This window comes from Salvelinus namaycush, chromosome 5 (genome assembly GCF_016432855.1).
Source record: "Salvelinus namaycush isolate Seneca chromosome 5, SaNama_1.0, whole genome shotgun sequence".
NCBI lineage: Eukaryota > Metazoa > Chordata > Actinopteri > Salmoniformes > Salmonidae > Salvelinus > Salvelinus namaycush.
The window spans coordinates 48,985,242-49,008,698 of record NC_052311.1 but is presented as its reverse complement, the minus strand read 5'-3'; the positions used below and the strand labels follow the sequence as shown (position 1 = coordinate 49,008,698).

At 40.9% G+C, this 23,457-nt stretch overlaps 1 protein-coding gene across 1 annotated transcript; it reads right to left on the bottom strand.

The window, feature by feature from the left end:
- Positions 1–5,246: 5,246 nt before the first annotated feature.
- LOC120047157 (PHD finger protein 1-like) lies at positions 5,247–18,500 on the bottom strand. The gene is made up of 15 exons (XM_038992691.1): positions 18,152–18,500; positions 17,510–17,588; positions 17,321–17,402; positions 16,551–16,637; positions 15,945–16,039; positions 15,260–15,408; positions 13,558–13,653; positions 13,004–13,072; positions 12,662–12,785; positions 12,218–12,285; positions 11,820–11,951; positions 9,674–9,752; positions 6,091–6,203; positions 5,725–5,808; positions 5,247–5,556 (listed from the first exon to the last, which is right to left on the bottom strand). The coding sequence occupies exons 2-15, from the start codon at positions 17,585–17,587 to the stop codon at positions 5,247–5,249; spliced, it is 1,566 nt and encodes a 521-aa protein (XP_038848619.1). The 5' UTR covers position 17,588; positions 18,152–18,500.
- Between the last annotated feature and the right edge of the window lie 4,957 nt (positions 18,501–23,457).

Below are 23,457 nucleotides of genomic sequence, written 5' to 3'. Positions count from 1 at the left end.
ACTTTGTCAATGCACAACCAGTACAGCAGTACAGCAGTGTCCTTACTGTACCCGGTGTTACAAGACATCACAACTCAGCAGCCTCAAGTCTCCCTCTCTCTCCTTCACCCCCCCCCCCTCTCTCTATCGCTCTCTCTCTCCCTTTACCTCTTTCTCTCACTCTCTCTCTTTCCCCTCTCTCTCTCTCTGTCACACACACATAAATTCTCCTCAGACAAGATTTGCAGTTGCTGTACAGAGATACTTTGGTAATAGGGACTGGACTCAGTGTACCATACAACGCTTGGATCTCTCAAAGTCCCACCAAACTTTCAAGTAACCATAACATTTTACACATACAGTCAATCAACAAGATATATTACCATAAACAAAGCATTTGAAGGCCGAATGATTGAAGGGGCTCACGTTGCACTCACGTTCACACAGCATTAGTCATGGTTGAGGTGTCACAATACCAAGGGAACTGACTTGAACATACACTTTCATGGACCATTTTCCTCCACTACAAACTCATTGAATATTGAGTCTCCAAAACAAGCAAATAAGTACCCCTTCAGGCTCCTTACTGCACACATTGAATAGATATGACTCAATACTAGAGGGGCAAAGTTACAGTGTCATGGAGATACAGTAGGCTGCCTGTGACCATGATCTAAGGACACAGGGAAATTGACTTGCAAGAATGTGATACCAGCAGGCATGTACACCTCAGCACATTGCAACACGATGGACTATCCTACTCAGCATGCACAGGCAAAGTGACATATTGACTGGCACACAGTGATAAAAACCAGGTAGGTAGCTATCTCGAAGACACTACCTCTTGCTGTACCTGCCTGTGTTTTCACTACGCCGCGTTAACGCACCCCTTTGCTAAATTCTGTGTTGTATGATGGAGAGCGAGAGAGAGAGAGATGAGGGGGAGGGAGGGAGATGCAATAGTGGAATAGTGTTCTCCTACCTTGAAAGGGGACATAGGACATGTTCCAACGGCATTGAACGTGGTCTTCGAGTTTTGACAGTCTCTCGGCATGCAACAAAAATACCACACACCAGTCAAAAAATAAGGAATACGCTATTCACAATTGGAGTCGATGGTAGGCAATATTCCACTGCTGTTCAGAAATATAAATTATAATCCACGACCACCGAAAGCCATTGAAAATGTATCCCTGTGAATAAAAATATATGCACAAATATATCGCACGCACCGTTATTGAGGTGTGGGGGGAAAACACGAGAGAGAGAGAGAGAGAAAGGGGGCGGATGAGTGAGTGCGCGCGTGTGTGCGCTTTCCATTTTATCTACAGCCTATCTATGCATTGTATGTTCCATGTTTGCTCCTTGAAGTTCAAGAAGCAATGATGGCTAAAATCGCCTTATTGAATACGGCCCCTTCTACCGCTATCGAACGCGCACGCCACCGCACGCACAGTCACACACAAACGTGCGCACACACAAACACACTACACCGATTGGTGCTGCTGCCAATAACGCGGTAGACTACATTACAGTTCGCTATAGCTCTCTCGTTTTGGTGGTAGGCTATAAACTAGATTATTGGGAAGTCTGAAACTTATTTTAGGCTTTAAGCCTATGTCTGGTGACATGGTCAATGGAAAGATTCTCAAGGGGTAGGTTAAATGAATGGTTTTCGAGAATGACTTCCACCAACTCATCTCAAATGTCAAAACGAACCACATTTTTTTTATTTGCCTGTAGGCTCTAAATTCAGAGCTAAATGGTTTCATCTTTATTCCTGAACTTTTTTGTTCCATTACAAAGATTATGGGCAAAATTATTGATAAGGCTATTGATCATTTTTAGCGACACATTTTAAGTTGCTGGTGTCCTAAAAGGAATATAGCTAAAGGTAGTTATACATGTGCATTCTATTCGTCCAATGTACACATGCACAAATTGATATGGAGCCTACCTACACATTATCAGGCTCAAGAATGGCATCACGTGTGCAGTTGGAAGCTGATAATTTCCTCTTGGATCCAATAGTGGTCCATAGAGCCAACATGGCGTCCTGATCGGCTCAGTTGCTATAGTACGGTGTCAAACTTGGATTATGGCTACCACCTGGCGGTAAACTCTTGCAGCTGCAGTTGGAGACTGAACGGTAATGCACTTTAATCTTTCCTTTACACCTCCTCCTAGTGGGAAATGTGGGTAAGTACATGCATTATACATTATTACATCCAAACCTTTAATGCTGAATATACATTTCGGCCTAACGACCTATGTAAAGGCCAATAGTGATCTGCTAATTAGAATGACACCATCTATACAGGATAACATACAGTTACTGCAGTATGCATCATCATAGCCCTCTAAGATTCAGTAGGCTATCTGAAATGTCACTGCAATGAATCAACTGCTCTTGACATGCCATGGCAAAGAGATTCTTGGCAACAGAGCCATAAGGACTAGCCAGTCGGTTTGCCTGGCAGAAGGGCTATTGATTCATCACAAAATACCTACATGTGAATGGGGTGTGGAGTCTATTGCTATACCAATAGAATAAAATGGAATAGAATAGAACTCTCTGAAGTGCAATTCAACATATATTATTATTGGCTAGCCTACTGTAAATACAAATAGGCCTATACATATTGTAAGTTAAACAAGAAATGAACAGAAAACACTCAAAGCACATTGGTAAGATGTGAAGGGCAACTTTTAATTTTTTAAATTTTACATTGGCTGTGTCAGCCTAGGTTATACATGTATAAACGTAATTTGACCAAAAGTCCAAAAATACATCAAACCAAACTTGGACTTGACTACAAATAAAAAAAGAGAAGGCTATAGAGACTCTCTTAGCTTCTTATTCCTCAACTCAAAATCAGATTTACCCCAGTCCTTTGAAGTAATTTTGTATAGTTCCATCTATAACCTACAGTAACAAACACTTGACGGGTCTATAGACATACTTTACCATAGAAAACATACAGATACATTCATTACCATCGAACTGATGGTTCCACAGACCTCTTCCTATTCAACTACAGCCAAATTCACTGAGAATGATCTAAGTCCTAAACTGGGATGGGAAGGACTGAGTTGGGAGGTTCATTTGACCTGCACTGCCATTTAGAAACGTGCCAAACCCTTAGCAATCCAACCTGGACTCAGGGGTAGACGTAACATAGTAAATGTAAATCTGTGACACTCCAATTAGATATGTAAAATTTGTGGATGTCCATTATCCATTTCGTATTATATGTTAGGAATTGTAATTTGTACATGTTACGAATTTGCAAAACGTATGATATGTTACGAATTCCAACTTGTTGTGGCTAAAGTTAGCTAGGTGGCTAACGTTAACTACACTAGGGGTTAAGGTGAGGAGTTAAGTTAAAGGGTTAAGTAACCTTCTGTCTTATCTAACCATACCAAATGTAACATATCATACTAATTTCAGTGTTCCGGATTTACATTTACTATGTTACGTCTAGTCTATGAGACCAGGCTGAGCAATCATCTATTCACTATTAGAAACCGGGTCATTCGAGCCCTGAATGCTGATTGGCTGAAAGATGTGGTATATCAAACCATATGCCACAGGTATGACACAAAATTACTTGTTTGCTGATCTAATTACGTTGTTAACCAGTTTATAATAGCAATAAGGCACCTCTGGGGGTTGTGGTATATGGCCAATATACAATGGCTATGGGCTGTATCCAGGCACTCCGCGTTTGGTTGTGCTTAAGAACAGCCCTTAGCCGTGGTATATTTGCCATATACCACACCCGCTCAGGCCTTATTGCTTAAGTAAGAGATGGCATATTTCACATCATTCAATCTGGGGAATGGGCGACATCTTGTTGTGGTTTAAAAAAATGACTGAAAATGGTTTCTGTTGACATGATTATAACAGTATAACTGCCTATTGTGTTATTTACTGTAACTATACCTGTAACACAATCTGTCTTCTGGGGGATACAACACACACATTTACTCTTATCTGTGTTTTATCCCACAAAGGCAGAAATAAAGAATCTGTATAAATATAAACTCTGAACCTTGCACTATGATATTCTAGAGTTCTATACACAACCTCCTGTTCCACTATGATCTCTGGGGCCCAGTTCCAAATTAAACACAAACCCATAGCCCTTACCCCTTAGACACTTGGGTACATCTGAAAGGATCGGATATATGAGAAATATGATGAAAGCTCCACCTTTCCCTCTGATAGGCCGGATGTAACATAAGCCATATTGCTCATATCTATCCAATATTGTCAGATCTACAGTGTCCAGACTAGGGCTTAGGTATCAGCATTGAAGTGGGCCAGAGTTAACGCTATCTCTCATCCTCAGTGTAAACCTGGAAGATAGGAGCCGACTCCTCTGTCTATGACCTGAAAATGGAAAACAGTACAAATAGTTTCACCTGCACATAATACCCTTTGTTGACTTCTCTTCCCTAAAAGAATGTAAAGCACCCCTCAACAAATTGACAGTCAAATCTGGCTCAAAGAGCAGCCATTTTCCATGGCTATCTGATCAAAGATTTTGATCAGTAATCTTGAAGTGTTTTGATATTTGTTTGGAATGTATTTTACACTAATTCTGTGTGTGAAAGCCTAAACAACATTGTCGTGACACTTCAAATTGCAATTGGTGGATGAGGAAGAAAACCTTATAGAATAGTTATCATACATTTCAATCACCTGATCCCTTGATTCAGGTCAACTTCTCAATCTGCAGATGCACAATCCAGATAGGCACTATGCAACCACATCATCAAATCATTCTATAATAATATATTGTGAATATATAAATCTAACTATAAAACAAAAAGCCTTGTTGCGGCTCCTAATATATTTCTATTACATACTATCATGTAAATCAAGTATGACAAAAGGTAACGTAACAAATTGCCTATAATCAAATACTGTATATACAATCTTCAAACGTAAACATGATAAATGCAAAGGCATATTCCAAAGGTATACAGTACAAATATAGGGGAAACACTAGCAAATAGGGAGATATAGTAACACGTAGTGTGATGATATAGAATGGAGGCGATATCGTTTGAGCAACCTGGATTTGCCTTGTGTGGGGTTTTTGTTTTGCTTGTACTTGAAGTTGCCACACATTTCTGATGTGGCACCTCCACGACAGTCATTATTTCTTTCTCTCTCCCCAATATCCCCTCTTTGCTGCCAAGCACTCTGGTGTGTTGATCCTCCCTCCACCCCCCCATCTCTCTCTCATTTTCTCTCAGTACACACTCATGTTCCCCCACTCCACGAGGTACTGGACCTTCCCGTCTGGCGTTACTCGCCTCGCCAAAATCCTCACCCCGTCCCCGCCCCCCCAGCCCCTGGCAGCTGACCCATCCCCCCCACCCCCTCCCCCCACGCCGCCCGGATAGGAAGGGACGTCACGCAGCATGAGGGAGGGGCAGGGATCCAACTTCTGGCCAGGCTGGTGCTGGTGGTGCTGCTGGTGGTGGTTGTGGTTGTGATGGTGGGAGGATGACAGGGAGAAGGGGAGGCAGGGGGGCGGCACTCGACAAGGGTCTTCCGCACTGAAGAGAGAGAGAGAGAGAGAGAGAGAGAGAGAGAGAGAGAGATATTAATATTTCACGATTCATACTTTTTGCTATTGACATCCAGGCACAGCTATGGTTTCCTCTCTATATGTCTAGATTGAGGGTAGTCCCCAGAGAGCAGGAGGAGCTGTGGTTAATACTGACCTATAGTGATGCAGGGTTCTGGAGATGGCTGGGGCTCCGTTATAGGTGGGGTGATACAGGGCAAACATCCTCTTAGGTGGAGAGCTGTGGAAAGAGCAAGGATCTAAACATGTTTTTAAAAACGGACAAAAAGCAACAATGCATGGATTTCCACTGACATACTGTCTAATACAAGCATTTCGCTACACCCGCAATAACATCTGCTAAACACGTGTATGTGACCAATAATTTGATTTGAGAAGGGTAGCCTAAATCAATGAGGATGTAATGTAAAAAAAAAACGGTAACAGTCTGTAAATACAGTACAATGCATTATTACTTGTTATACAGTATCTAAAGTGTAACCAATACAATAACAGTACCAACCCCAAATTCAGCTCCTCCTCCTTCCTGGAGTTGTAGAGGTTAGTTCCACCTACGTAGCCATGGCAACATGGCACCAGATCTATTGGGGTGGCTGGGACCGGGGGCGGACAAGGCTGGACACAGGAGAAACACTGATTAGCTAGTGTTCTGACGCCAAATCAGTGGATCCAAACACACATTAGACATGATACTTCAGTTCATGCCCTTTCATGTTATCTTTATAGAAGAATCCATACTGCTTGTGAATACATCTAAATAAAAACCAAGGTCTGTTAACATACTGTATCATTTGATACATATCATTTAAAAATTTTAATTGCATTTCACTTTTAAAAATGCCGGACGCTGGAACTTTGTTAGTACAAAGGGCTAGTCTTTCCAAAAGGAAATATATATTTTCACGTGACAGCTTTAAACCTGCATTACAATTCCACATCCCACACTTGTATTGTATGCCGTGAACACACTGCTGCAGTAACTTTGAAATTATTTACAGTATGATATTGCTATTGTATCACGATTCACTTAATTATCATCACTTACTATGTCTCATCAAGGCATAGCATGATCCATGATCCTTGTCGAACATCTCAGTCCAAAATCATGGGCATTAATATGGAGTTGGTCCTCCCTTTGCTGCTATAACAGCCTCCACTCTTCTGGGAAGACTTTCCACTAGATGTTGGAACATTGCTACGGGGACTTGCATTAGGGAGGTCAGGCAATGATGTTGGGCGATTAGGCCTGGCTCTGTGCAGGCCAGTCAAGTTCTTCCACACCGATCTCGACAAACCATTTCTGTATGGACCTCGCTTTGTGCATGGGGGCATTGCCCATGCTGAAACAGGAAAGGGCCTTGCCCAAACTGTTGCCACAAAGTTGGAAGCACAGAATAGTCTAGAACAGGGGTGTCAAACTCATTTCGCATCGTGGGCCACATACGGCCTAGGGAGATGTCAAGTGGGCCGGACCATTAAAATTATACCATACTCTGCTATAAATAACCAAAATATCATGTCTTTCCTTTGTTTTGGTGTAAAAAAGCACAAGAACATTAGGAAAATATTGAAATTTAATGAACTATCCTTTTACAAAACATTTCATGAAACACCTCATATTTCCTTAGACAAATGTGCAATTTACTTTTATCATTCACAAATATGCATTGCAACTGATCCCACTGATTGTACAAAGGCACAAAACTTTAATTGGTACTGAAAAATATAGTAATGCACTTTAAGATTAAATGAGACTTTTAAAGAAAGGAATTTTTAAACCACTTACACATACGCATATAAAATCTAAATGTAATCCCTGCGTACACCTTACAAACTAAGGAGAGTGATTTTAAATGTGTAATGAAGAAAGTGTTCGCCTGTCCTGTAAATCTGTAAACTTCATACATGAAACATACATACACATACAATACATACTGAAAATGGATGAAAGTTGACTGCTGTTTCCTCAGACCCGCCAGCAATTCGTTAATCTTATCTCTTCTCAGTTGTCCTTGCAAGCCGTCATATTTTTCGCTGTGATGAGTCTCGTAGTGGCGTCGAATATTATATTCCTTCAATACCGAAACTTGTTGCAAACACACCAAGCACGAAGGTTTTCCGTGCATCTCTGTAAATAAATAGGACGTGGTCCATTTTTCTTTGAAAATTCTACACTCCTTATCTACTTTTCTCCGTTTGGATAACGACATTTTGGCTAATGAGGGTGTAGCGGAGAGGTAGAGACCAAGGTATTAACAACGTCGTAACAAGCAGCAGATGGCGCATTGATACCGTCTGCTGTTTTCAGTCTGTCTCAGTGATGCGGCTTGTCTTCTACTCTGATGGAAAGAGTGCGCCCCTTAGCGGATAATCCATGAATTGCAGCGAATTAAAAATATTAATTCCATGTCTTTTATGCATTTTTTCCACTTTCAAATTATCCTGCGGGCCTGATCGAACCTCCTTGGGGGCCGGTTCCGGCCCGCGGGCCGTATGTTTGACACCCCTGGTCTAGAATGTCATCGTATGCGCGTTAAGATTTCCCTTCACTGGAAAAAAGTGGCTTGAACCATGAAAACGGTCCCAGACCATTATTCCTCCTCCGCCAAACTTTACAGCTGTCATTATGCATTTGGGCAGGTAGCGTTCTCCTGGCATCTGCCAAACCCAGATTCGTCCATCAGACAGCCAGATGGTGAAGCGCGATTCATCACCCCAGAGAACGCCTTTCCACTGCTCTAGAGTCAAATGGCGGCAAGCTTTGTAACACTCCATCGGACACTTGGCATTGCGAATGGTGATCTGCTCAGCCATGGAAACCCATTTCATGAAGCTCCTGACGAACAGTTCTTGTGCCAACACTGCTTCCAGAGGCAGTTTGGAACTCGGTAGTGAGTGTTGCAACCGAGGACAGACGATTTTTACGTGCTACAAACTTCAGCACTCAGAGGTCCCGTTCTGTGAGCTTGTGTGGCCTACCACTTCGCGGCTGAGCCGGTGTTGCTCCTAGATGTTTCCACTTCACAGTAACAGCACTTACAGTTGACCAGGGCTGCTCTAGTAGGGCAGAAATTTGACAAACTGACTTGTTGGAAAGGTGGCATCCTGTGACGGTGCCACGTTGAAAGTGACTGAGCTCTTAAGCAAGGCTATTCCACTGTCAATGTTTGTCTATAGAGATTTCATGGCTGTGTGATGTTCAGCAACAGGTGTGGCTGAAATAGCCGTGTCCACATACACACTATATATATACAAAAGTATCTGTCACCTCCATTGCCTACGATAAGTAGATTCATATTGTGGAGACTGAGGTAGCATTTCTTACAGTGTGAGCTTGCTACCATAACAACAAAAGCATCAGTACTATATCCTTTGCTTCCTCAGTTCTCAGCACACCCTCAGCTCTGTCAACCTCCAATGCTGGACTGTGACCCACAACATATACAGTAAATACAGCAGTGGTATACTAGCATTATCCCCTCCCCTTAATAGCGCGCTGTCCCTTTAAATTCGAGGTGCTCTGTCAATGCTGCACTGTCAAAGTGCCAGCGCCACCTGGCCAAACTGTAATCGACTGCAAAGTGCACTTGGAAGAGCTCCCAGATGCCGCATATCAGCGTACCTTCCCCTCTCACTTTCCCTGGGATAACCAACCTGCCCCAAGATGGCAGATGATTCATGTCCGCTCAGGATACAACAGTCTGCTGGAAGTGCTGCCCGCTGAAATACGACCGATCTATAACATTTATTGTCTCGGGATAAGGGAGGCAGCCTGAGCAGTAGTATAAAAGGATGTGTATTTTCTATTCATATTAAAATATATATTTCTAAACCTGTGACCATAACATGTTGTCATATTCGATCGAGTCATAAACGGTAAACCAGCTTCAACTCAATAGTGTAGGCTGGGCTTTGAAGAACATGTAAACAGACAACACTGGCTATAAGGAGAACCTTTTCTCCACCCACTGACTGACTGTGACTGACAAGTCATTCCAATGTCAGGCAGCTCTTTGCTATGCAGTGAGGGGGCGGCTGATGGCTGATCTCTCCCTTGATGCCTGGTTCGAGACAGAAGCACTGACCTGTGTCTCCATGATGCGCCGCTTTGATTTGCGTGACTCTGGCCCCACCGCTCTCCTCTGGCAGGGCAGTGACAATGGGCTGCTCCACACAACAACACAGAGACACAGTCAATAACTTGAGGAGTGGTGCAATGTTTTTACTTAGAAAACTACAGTACGAGTCAAAAGTTTGGACACACCTACTCATTCCAGGGATTTTCTTTATTTTTACTATTTTCTATATTGTAGAATAATAGTGAAGAAATCAAAACTATGAAATAACACATATGGAATCATGTAGTCACCAAAAAAGTGTTAAACAAATCAAAATATATTTTATGTTTGAGATTCTTCAAAGTAGCCACCCTTTGCCTTGATGACAGCTTTACACACTCTTGGCATTCTCTCAACCAGCTTCATGAGGTAGTCACCTGGAATGTATTTCAATTAACAGGTGTGCCTTGCTAAAAGTACATTTTTGGAATTTCTTTCCCTCTTAATGTGTTTGAGCCAATCAGTTGTGTTGTGACAAGGTAGAGGTGGTATACAGAAGATAGCCCTATTTGGTAAAAGACTAAGTACATATTATGGGAAGAACAGCTCAAATAAGCAAAGAAACACGACATGAAGGTCAGTCAATACGGAACATTTCAAAAACTTTTAAAGTTTCTTCAAGTGCAGTCGCAAAAACCATCAAGCGCTATGATGAAACTGGCTCTCATGAGGACCGCCACAGGAAAGGAAGACCCAGAGTTACCTCTGCTGCAGAGGATAAGTTCATTAGAGTTAACTGCACCTCAGATTGCAGCCCAAATAAATGCTCCACAGAGTTCAAGTAAGAGACACATCTCAACATCAACTGTTCAGAGGAGACTGTGTGAACCTGGCCTTCATGGTCAAATTGCTGCAAAGAAATCACTACTAAAGGACACCAATAAGAAGATGAGAATTGCTTGGACCAAGAAACACAAGCAATGGACATTAGACCGGTGAATATCTGTCCTTTGGTCTGATGAGTCCAAATTTGAGATTTTTGGTTCCAACCGCCATGTCTTTGAGATGCAGAGTAGGTGAATGGATGATCCTTGCATGTGTAGTTCCCACTGTGAAGCATGGAGGAGGAGGTGTTATGGTGTGGGGGTGCTTTTCTGGTGACACTGTCAGTGATTTATTTAGAATTCAAGGCCCACTTAACCAGCATGGCCACCACAGCATTCTGCAGCGATATGCCATCCCATCTGGTTTGCGCTTAGTGGGACTTTCATTTGTTTTTCAACAGGACAATGACCCAACACACCTCTAGGCTGTGTAAGGGCTATTTGACCAAGAAGGAGAGTGATGGAGTGCTGCATCAAATGACCTGGCCTCCACAATCACCCGACCTCAACCCAATTGAGATGGTTTGGGTTGAGTTGGACCGCAGAGTGAAGGAAAAGCAGCCAACAAGTGCTCAGCATATGTGGGAACACCTTCAAGGTTGTTGGAAAAGCATTCCAGGTGAAGCTGGTTGAGAGAATGCCAAGAGTGTGCAAAGCTGTCATCAAGGCAAAGGCTACTTTGAAGAATCTCAAATCTCAAATATATTTAGATTTGTCTAACACTTTTTTGGTTACTACATGATTCCATGTGGGTTATTTCATAGTTTTTATGTCTTCCATATTATTTCACAATGTAGAAAATAGTAAAAATAAAGAAAAACCCTAGAATGAGTAAGTGTGTCCGAACTTTTGACTGGTACTATATGTCAGGGTATAAATGTGGTGTTTTTTATTTTAAGCCTATAGAGAATAAAAGAGAAGATGGTGTTGAGAATGTTTAGCGAGAGAATCAATGTCCACATGCGAATGTGCACACGCACATATGCACACACACTACAGACGATGTATTTATTGATAAAAATATTAGTTATAAACATATTCACCAGAGTGAAATAAGTGAGTTCTTCCCTTAAATTATTTAATGAGGCACACAGGTGCCTGTTTAATTAGTATCAGTTGTTCCTATCCAGCTGGAAGGACCACCGTGTACAAGGTGTTTCTCTTTTTCACATTTGTAAATGTGTAATTAATTACTAGAATGAATGTATCCATATAAAGAGTTGGGTCCTGAGGCTTGTGTTTGTGATGATGAGAGAATAATAAATCACAGAAGTTGTCCTTACTCTGACCTTCTCCTTTGGGTGATGTTGATGGGCGGGTCAGTGATGAGGGGGGACGAATCAGAGGTCAGGGGAGGCGGAGCTCGGACCTGGAGCCCAAAAAGACACTTCTTCTTCTTGATCTCTTTACCAGAGACAAACCTGGATGACATCACAGAGAAAAAGACAACTTTGAAACTTGTAGACAACAACTTTGTAAAGTCAGGTCACCATTCTTTTTAAAACAAGTTATCATTATTGTCTGTTTTCTTATCGTTCTCTATTGATAATATCAAAGAGTTAAGAAACAATTAACTAACTGTATTTTCTTTACCCTTATGTACAATTCCAGAAGCAACGCTATCATAAATTTGGTCAAGCATAGCTGTGGCTTCTATTTATTCTTCGCATCATATGCAGACTCTCACCTGTCTTTGTTGGAGTTCAAAGCGTTGAGCAGATTGTGACAGCGATCTTGCCTTGGTGTGTCAGAGAGCTGGGGGACAGGGAGGAATGAAAATCAAGAGCTTGATTAACACTGTGGATGGTAGCCTGAAACAAATGTTAACACATTTAGAGACACATTGACATTCATTGGTGAAAGGTAAACATTTCCATGGATAACGTAGTTAGTTATTAATGTGATTTGTGAACAGTTAATGGAAAAAGTGTATGACTGATTTAAATGCAACTGTAGTACCTGAGAGCCACATAAAATACAAGTGATATTTACCATTTAAAATGTGCTAAATAACAACGACAAGTAGCTAATGAAATCAAAGCACATAATTACCACATGACTGCTAAGAATTACGCTAGCTAACACTTTCACATCATTTCATCATAGCACGTAAGTGAGGAAATGTTTATACCGAGCCTAGAAGCAAAGAGTCCCAATTCTCATTGGCAAACGACATGATTTCATGGTCGAAATCAAAGTATTTTCTCTTGCAGCACAAGGAGAGGTGGTAGAGCACCAAATGGGCCAAATCTACCCTGTATTTACAACAAACACACCAGGAAAAAGTTAGTTCAGAATTTATCACATCACAAAGCTTTTCATTACATTATTGAGTAAGAGGAATTAACATATTGTAACCCACACGACTCAATAAACCTGTCATAAGAAACTTGTTTTCAAGAGTGTTTCAGTGTGATAATCCCTGCAGTTTAAATGATGTAATCTTCTCTTAGCAGATACTGTATAGCTTTACCAGCTCATGGGTAGCCGTTGAATTGTCTCTGGTCCGTTTGCACAGACTGAGCACTGGAACTCATAAAACCTTTCAGAAAAAAAAGGAAACACAGATGATTCTATTTTTGTCTGTGATTGACCAGATATAAAAGTCAATGGAAACATAACATAGCACATGGTTGCTACTGTCGGCAAATTCTTCCCAGTTTCCATCACTTGTTTAGCAGATATAACAACCCACCACATTCTACCTCACCATCAATCTCAAACATTATTTTTCTATGCAGAAACAAAGAGTAGTATAATATATCATGGACATTAAACCAGTAGGATAATACAGATGGTTAATGTGACAATAATGGTGTAGTGGACTGGACTAATTTGAATTCATTTTTACCTCTACCACATTACATTGGACACCAGAGAGGCAGAATAACAACTGCACTGCTATTAGCAATAAACACTAACAGCATTAGCCCTACCACTGCCAGTTTTATAACCTCTCTGTTATGGTTTGACAATGGCACTGCAAAGAAGCAGTACAAGGTTATAGATAACAATACTCGGTCTCACCTGTCTCCATATAACAACGGCTTGGTCAGACACTGTGTGCAAGCTTCATGAAACCACTGACCACAACTTCCACACTGCAACATTTTCAAGTTCCACCTGCAGTTGATAAATAAAAACATTAACCACACTCCCCAATGGCCTAAACATAGCTAACATCTGGTGGCCACCTGACGAGAGTACAGTATATTATGTATTTTTCAAGAGGCTGCAATACTCAACTGAAAAACACATTATGTCTTGACAGTAGAGCTGTATAATGGTGAAAAGGACATACAGGGTTCCGACATGAATATTCTATTTGTTTTTGTTGGTAAGGAAAATGAATAGTAAAGCTTATTGACCAATACATGTGCTAAACACTAGTTATAAAATGTTATTATTAAGTGATAATGCCCGAGAAACAGTGTTTGTATGGGTATTGTTAGAACCAAGACGAAGTCGAGGGCCGGCAAACCATGCCAATATATCCTCCAAACACTGGCTTTGAGGGCATTATCACTTTAATACAACGGGTTAACAACATATTCAAATAATGATTGACATATTTTCATTATAAACGTTATTTTGATTAATTTATTCATACTATTTCATCCTTCCACAAGATATAGTCCCGACACAAATGTAGGGTTGATACCCAAGCTGGCTGGTCGTTCGTTCTATCGGTTTGGTTGCCAGAGAAGCGACCCAGTCGTTCAGTCTTTTTGTTCTGTATCTATGGATGTTCTCAATGTTCCATTGAAATACTGACTTGCAACATTGTTATTCTTGCTTGCTAGCTAGCCAACTACGGCTAACTTACAGTCATGTCAAACAGTGCAGCCAGAACAAGAGCAAAGTAGCTGCATTTGCATTTGTTTAAGCTGTTTTCTAGTGACATTTATTTGGATACATCCATAACAATGAGCTAATGATGCGCGATTTCGCCTGGCATAAAAAATGTGCTTTCTCTTTAGGACACTGCTGTTCGTAGGAGCTGGCCAACACCACAGCTAACACAATCACTTCAAACTGAAGATGGAAAGACTGCAAACTAGCTGCACTTTGTTTCGTTTGACCTGTTTTCTATTGATAGTTATTTGTATATATATCTATATAGGCCCCGTGTGGCTCAGTTGGTAGAGCATGGCGCTTGCAACGCCAGGGTTGTGGGTTCGATTCCCACGGGGGGCCAGTACAAAAAAAGTATGAATGTATGTACTTGTAAGTCGCTCTGGATAAGAGCGTCTGCTAAATGACTTAAATGTAAATGTATAAAAATTATGCTGATTCATAATTTCAACTGGCTGAGAAAAGCTGCCTGCATGTCTGTCTCATCCCGACTCCCAACACGTTTGTTACTATGGGACAGCTGGAGATAGGACAGCTGGAGATAGAATTTGAATGTTGAAAGAATGTTGCAAATGTCAGAGAGACAGATACCAAGGTTCATACAAATCTCCGCTGTTAAAAACGAAATGTTAATCGAAAAGAAATGTGAGAATGTCTAGATGCTTTTTATAGTGGAGATCAGTGGATTGCGCAGTCAGATGGAACAGAGTAAATAGGCATTTTAACATCATAGACTTAGCCGGTGGTAACTTGTAGAATAGACACCATCTGGAATGCGGTTTTAACCAATCAGCATTCATGATTAGACCCACCCGTTGTATAACATAATTTATCTACTGAGGGCATCTGTTAGAAGCGATAAATTGTCACTCACTCTCCAGGTCCGGCACAGTAGCAGTAACACTGCTGCTGATTGGTCAGATGCTGTGGGTCCCAGTCTAAAGATGACAGCTGATAGGGCAGCCGAAGTTTCATGATTTGCATGAGCCGGGCAAACCGTCCTCGTTTGATGGCTCCCCCTCTCTGAAAGACAATTTTGACAAATCGATTCACTACAGCGACCTCTCCACTCACGGTCATGTCAGTACATTCAAGATAGATGACATTGGATGGGAACTATCCAGAAAAAGCAATTCATCTCATTTTATTGTAGGTCAGCTGAGTGAGATAATATCTTAAGAAAAGTCAGGTCAATGAGATTGACCGATGAGCAATTAGCCCTTAACCACAGTGCTCCCTCATCTAACACCTACACTACAGAATTGGAGCATACATGAATTACTGACCATAATGACTATAATACAGTATAATCTTGAAAAAATCTGCATTGACGAACTGGTCAGATGTCCAGGCACAACTTAGAGTATCTAATCCCTATGGTGAATAATACAGAGTTGTAACATTTCTGTGGTTTCCTTCAGATATATCCATTGACAACATTGTTTAACATAACACTGGTATTGAAATCCTCTGGATAGATTTAAAAAAAAGACAAGTCTGAACTGGATATTTTCCCTGAGCCAAGAGGCAGCGTGTGAAACAAAGATTAGCAGTCTAACCTTGGTCGCCACTGCAAAGACACATTGCCGACATATCCAAGAATTGCTGTCAGCTTCCGGCTCAATGGATGGAGTGTGGCACTCAGGATGATAACCTTTGATGGAATGGAGAGTGTTTACTGTAATTCACATACTAAGGATATGTTACTGATGGAGGGCTTTTCCCTGTCTCTTTTCATTAAATATTATACACTGAGTGTACAAAACATTAGGAATTGCAGCGCTGCTGGGTTTTCACGCTCAACAGTTTCCTGAGTGTATCAAGAATGGTCCACCCCCCAAAGGACATCCAGCCAACTTGACACAACTCTGGGAAGTATTGGAGTCTACATAGGCCAGCATCTATGTGGGATGCTTTCGACACCTTGTAGAGTCCATTTCCCCCGACAACTGAGGCTATTCTGAGGGCAAAAGGGTTGCAACTCAATATTAGGAAGGTGTTCCTAATGTTTTGTACACTCAGTGTATATTATCTGGTAGAAAACCTGAAGAAAAAAATAGATGCCGTTGTTTTTTACTTTATTTAAAATAGTTGTGCCTATCCGTCATAAGTTATTATTTGAAAATACCTCTATGAAGAGTACATAACATGCTGTGTTTTCTTACCGTGACGACATTTAAGACAATTGATGAGAGGTTCTTTAAGAGGCGGGGCATCACAGATACAGCAAACTTCTTCCACTCCAACTGAGACTTAAGCAACAGAGAAAAGGAGTGAGTAACAGAGAGGGGGAGAAAGAGAGAGAGAGATCACACAAAAGTGTTAATTTATGTATATTGATTCATTTCCTTGCCACTTCATTGATTTCAATGTCTCCTGCACCCTTTCAGATTTCACTCCTTTTGACATGTGGATATTTGGCTGTGCTTCCCTTCACTTTACACTAACTACGTGGGGGCGCCATTTCCCTATGGAGTCATTACACTAATAAATTCATAAATACACCAATTACACCTAAAAGTACCCCATCAGAATTGCCAACATTTCCAGGGAATGTTGTATTTCAACCTTGACTAGAGACCTTAATTGCGCAACATTCTTTTGAACTACAATGGATCGGAATGGAGAGAGAGCATCAAATTAAGAACAAACTTTTCAAAGCTGAGAGAAAAATCTAAAAATATTTTATGAATTTCTTTAATCTCCCTGAGGTGAATCAAGGTAGGGTAAAAGTAAAGATGATTCAAATATGATAATAGTTGGAGCATCCTCAATTAGCCCCCTAGCTATAGAAAGGGTAGATATGTGTAAAATATTTGTATCAACATTTTAGGGGATATTTCTTTGATTAAAAAGTAATTCCACAGTGCAGAAAAACCCTCTGTTAAAAGTTTTGTGTTAACTGAGGAAAACAAGAGTAAGTTGTAAGTCTTACAAGAGTGAATGTCTTTTCTTAGGACCCAGAATTCCGAGTTGTCCTCAAATCTCACCAGACAACATTGCTTGACTCCATCTACCTGAGGAGAGTGATGGAAACAGAGTGGAATTGTTCACTCAAACCTAAATTGAATACTTTCCAAATGTGCACACGCACGCATGCACATACGCACACACACACACTTACTCTCTTCACATTGCCGAGGTACAGTAGTCCATCACTCCATCGAGCTAACACATCATCCCCTTCACTTACTCCCCCCATCCTGAAGAGAAGTGAGAGAGATAGAGAGAGAAGGGGAGAGGAAGAGGAGGGGGCTCATGTGAAATGGAAATCCAATTTATTCACTGAATACTTTGCTGCCATTGCCGAGGTTTATGGCCTTATCATTCCATAGGCACTGGGCTGGAGTGGATACGGGGTTACATTCTCACAAACCCAGCATAGCCACAGTCAAAATCCAGCAGATTAAATGATGAGTGTAAATGCCCATGCATGGAGCAGGACAAACCATTATGACACAACACATGTGAGAAAATGCATTCACCACTGCATGATGACTGCACTGTAGTTTGATTGTAACACCACTGTACGCCTCTATACTTTGCTTTCTCATGCACTTCTGTGTTGTATCCTCTTTGAAAATCTAAAACGACAAACTTGAATAGAAAGGAATCGCTGTAGCCTATGGACATAATCTCTGCACATCCAGCGGTTGTTCCAGTGCAGGCACTCAAGTCAAAGAGACACATGATACATAATAGCATTTTCAAATCAATAAAAATTAACATAGACAGTGTTGTTGGATCAACAGAGAGCCATTGCTACCTGTCAAGTCGAACTCCTCTCCGTTGGGGTCACAGCGATTCCTGTGCCGGCTTGACATGAAATATTTTATCTCTTCTGTTTTCCTCTCGTCTCAATTACTGCCCGGTTGGATGTGAAGCCTACGTGTGTGCCAAAGTGGATGTGCATGTATGTGTCTGTGCCAAGCGCGTATGTCTGTCAAGTCGTCAGTGAGACACCGTCGGTACGTCCGTCTTTCTCTCGGTCTGTATGGTTTGTCTGTCCTCCGCGACGTCGTTTCGTCATGTTCCCGTGCCTTTGCTCTCTTTTCTCCACCTATTGATGCTATTAAGCGTGTTTGTCAGAGCAGCACGCGAATCAACCCGCGAGAGACGCCATCATCCCTGCCTCTTTCTCGACCGACTTGTTGTGACGCAGACATAAAACACCGAGAGATAGAGTGGGAGGGAGATAGGGGGGGACCGGGTCAACGGCGGCGGGAACACCTTAACATCCGAAGAAATTACCTCTAAACCGTTATGACAAGGCAAGCTGTGTTTACTGAAGAATTAACTCAATTGTGATAAAAGCCAGTTAAAAATCTGCCGACGATGATAGTCGCTGGAGTTTAAGTGGGCAATTAGTGGAAGTTTACATACCTCATTAATTGGTACCTTCCAAAGAAGGGTGCTGCAAGTTTGGAGTCCTGGAGAAAGTTTTAGAAGGGCCAGTGGAAGCTGCGCTCACACGTGTTATTCACTTTTTTTTTTTTTGCCATTCAGTAAATTGCACAATAAATAGTTTTCTTGCTATAGTAAGTATTTTTATTTCCTTCCAGCTAAAATAAAACTATAATCATAATGTAATCATAAATTATCTAATTTCTTAATATTACTACACATTTTCATTATATAGCCTAGGCTGCCATATACAATATGTATAATAAACATTGTGATTGTTTATTTAGAGTTACTTTGTGCAGTCTTTGTGGTCCCCTTGCCAGATAAGCCTATTTTCAGGTTTTGGACACTATACAAAGTTAGCCTATTAGGCCTAAGTAATTAAGGATAATTTAAGGCTTGGATTACTTTGAGCACTTGTCACTGTAGTCATCAAAGGGAATTGTTGAATGTGATTTACAATAGTCTATAATTGTCCTATACATTTCCTCTTAATACACATATTGTGTGTGAAATATTGATTATCTATGATCAATCATCTATTCTTTACTGCTCGGTAATATATACCTACGCTCAATAATGTCATCATCACTTGTCACTGCTCACTATCACCATGAATATCACTGGTCACACAAGCTTTCATTTCTCACAACAACTGGGTGATAACATAACATGGTAATAACCAATGTCAGAATGAGTAACAATTTGACTTATTTACCATTGGTTAATTATGAGCCCTAGAAATTTCACACATGTTCATGTATATAATTTATGAACGGCAGATTAAAGGGCATTTTAAAGTGTCATAACATAATTTAGCACGGACAATTCTATGAGTAGGCAACATAGCCTATATTTTAATAGTCAAAACAACAAGTGATGAGGTGTTTCTTATATGTTATTTGTATCATTAGATTATATGTATTTGCTCATTTGCTTGTTTTTGTCATTTGAATTGATCAAGCATATGGTAGTATTGTGCTCAAAATGGCCACTGGCATTTCTAAAGGATGACAATGAGTTCCTCATTGGCAACACTAGATGGCGAGCACACTACACCTTCTAATGCACTGCTTTGTCAATAGTGTAGTGTAGTGGGAGGCTAATAAAAATGCAGTGGTGGCATTTAGCTGAACTACAGTTCAGTTCACAGAGATATTTTGAAATGTATCATTAGCATTTGGATGAGGATCACTTTGAATAATGGCAAAACGGAATTATGCTTCTAGCAGTCTCACAGCAAGATTCACTATTTACCAAGTAAGGATAGTGAGCCCGTTAGCCCAACTTAAGTATCATCACAGAAGAGAAAAAGGACCCCTATTCAGGTTAATACGGGGCTTGTGCAGAGGTCATAAGGGTGACAACTTGATGCCTTTCATGTGCTCTCCCTTTTGGAATAAAGATGCCTCTCACACACACAGCCGGGGCTTTGTGAGCAGTTCTGTCATGAGACAGAGAGGAGGGGAAGCAGACAGTCATGAGCTTCTGATAAAAACTCAGTGAGCTTCTGATAAAAGCTCAGTGTGGCTTGTGTCTATAGAAGGGTTTAATTAAGAATATTAGAGTCAGCTTACAGCGAAAGAAGGAAATAACCACCATTATTAGGATAATGTGCTACTACATCCAGGGGCGTCATGAACAATGTTCCCTCTAATTGAGCACTGAGCAAATTTCAGGTCTGATGAGCGAAAACTTGAACATTGTGAACATTTACTATGAGCCCTGAGGCTCTACCCGCTTTAAGTTAAAGTTTTAACAGTGGCCAAGTAGGCTACTGTGGCTATTTGATTATAATGTAGGCCTACCAGAGTGGCCTACCATCAAAAAACAATGAAGAAAAAGCCTCCCATAACATATTAACATGGAAATAGCTGTTTAATCATTCAGCCTACAGTAGCAGCAAATGTGTGCTGTTCAATGTAGGCCTACATTCCATGAGACTTTAAAAAAAAACATACAGATCTTGACATGAACCTGTTAATCCACTTGTCCTTCAGACAAGGAGGTGACTGAAAATGTTGTTGTATTGTTTGATGCAAGAAACCACTTTACAAAATAAAATGCATTATTATTCCCATACCATTATTACAGAGAATCAGACAAATTATGCTACCCTCTGCCTATTGGCAACAAGAATTTATTCAAGCATGCCTCAAAATACAACACTGCCCCTTTAAGACAAAAAAAATGCTGTTTGCCTGACTAGCTTTTCAAAGAAGTCTAGAATTGTACACGTTTTGTGCTCTTGTAGGAAGCAATCACTCCCCTATTGCTGACTACAAATGATCTATAACTGTGCTAACTCACTAACTAGCAAAGAATATTAACAAAATGTGCTCACATGGCTACATGCAACTCTCGCCTTGATCTCAAAACAAGCACATCTACTCACGATCGCTCATGCTGTAAACACAGTTCAGTTCAAAGTAAATGGCACAGATCCATATATCGAATTGTCTATTTGCATATAGGCCTACTGCAGCTCTGATTGGTTATGCCGCAAGGTCTGTTTAGAGTACGGGCTGAGTCATGCGAGTCAATGTAATAGAATCCTACGCTGATGCGTTCTGCCTACAGCAAAATCTCTTGCATAGTTTGTTTTACTATGGTTCGTTTTGTTTTGGTATGTTGCATTGAAAGTGGCTAATATTGCATTGATTAAATCACCATTGCCACAGTAAAGGGAAATATTAATAGTGTTAACTAACAGGGAAAACTCTAGAAAGTTGAATGAAGTTCAATCTCGTGCTTCTCTCCATGGGCTCATATTTCTTCTGCCTGCGTGGCAGTCTCAGGGATACTGCAAGCCTGCACACACGCAGCTTAGAGGGAACTTTGGTCATGAGGGAACTTTGGTTATGCACCCATTATTATAGAAGGGGGTTGCTCCCCCCCCCCCCCCTCCCCCTGAGTTGGAGCATTTAGCATTTTTCAAACACCTGACAATGTTTTTCCTGCAATCTAGAGCCATAATAATTATGACTATGTTAAAAATATATTTATCTGAATGGGTTATCTAAGCATACCTCTTTAACTATTCAATTGTTATTTTAATGAACGATGCACATTGATTCTTCAAGACCTTTTATACCTTAGGAGTTTAGTACAACTACCACACTGGTATATAGTATCATAGCCCTAAATATGCTTCTCTGCATCTCCACTAAAATCTGGGTAAAAGATTGAAAGGAATTTGAGTCATTAGTAATTGCTTGCTTTTCTAAAGTCCAGCAACCTTGCCAGCAGGCATGCCAGCTAAGATAGTTAGACAAGCTTCTCTGACTTGATTAATAGCCTGAAATGGCTTGGTAGCTACCCATGCATACCCTAAAAGACATGCCACCAGAGATCTCTTCACAGTCCCCAAATCAAGAACAGATTATGGGAGGCGCACAGTACTACAGAGAGCCATGACTACATGGAACTCTATTCCACATCAAGTAACTCATGCAAGCAGTAAAATGTAATTAAAAAAACAGATAAAAATACACCTTATGGAACAGCTGGGACTGTGATGAAACACAAACACTGACATAGGCACACATACACATGATAAGATACGCACTCTACACACGGATGTTGAATTGTAAATATGTGATAGTGGAGTAGTGGCCTGAGGGAACACACTAAATGTATTCGGTAAAGTGTTATGAATTATGCAATATTTTAAATTGTATATAAATGCCTTAATGTTGCTTAACGAACACTTCTCATGATGACGTTGCTTCCAGAGGCAGTTTGGAACTCGGTAGTGAGTGCTGCAACCTAGGACAGACGTCCCGTTCTGTGAGCTTGTGTGGCCTACCGCTTTGTGGCTGAGCTGTTGTTGCTCCTAGATGTTTCCACTTCACAACCGGGGCAGCTCTAGCAGGGCAGACATTTTACAAACTGACTTGTTGGAAAGGTGGCATCCTATGACGGTGCCACATTGAAAGACACTGATCTCTTCAGTATGGGCCATTCTACTGCCGGTGTTTGTCTATGGAGATTGCATGGCTGTGTGCTCGATTTTATACACCTGTCAGCAACGGGTGTGGCTGAAATAGCCGAATCCACTCATTTGAAGTGGAGTTAACATTCTTTTGGCCATGTAGTGTATCTAGCTGGCTAGTGAAAGCCAACTTCATAAAATTGCTAAGTGGCTAGTATTACAGAGAAATAAAACATTTTTGTTTTATTTATTCATCAAGAAGGAATCAATAGTCTAAATAGATTGATCAAATTCATTTACAAACATTCCTCCTACGAGTCCATCCCCGGCAGATAAAATCAAAGGAAACGCTATGTGTGTTACTCTACACTCTCTCTCTCCTCCTCCACTGACGATACTGACTACACACACACCAGAGCAGGGTTCCTCAACAGGACGAATTTGGACTGTGAGTGATTTTATTTGTCCCCCCAAGTTTTCAAACCAATAAATAAAAACCTTTATTTTCTTTTGGGGGGGGGGGGGGGGGGGGGCTAAAAGTCAGCAAATCAGCTCCAAGTGATTTTAATTTTGGAAATCTGTTCCAAGGTATTACCATGCATAATAGAGAGATTTTTTACATGAAAAAATAAAAACAAACAAAAAAAGGACAAATCTGAGGGGGCACATACCCTTGTGGCCCCTATGGGCATGACACACTAATGCCTTCCAGCAGTGTTTGGGTCAATTTCCTT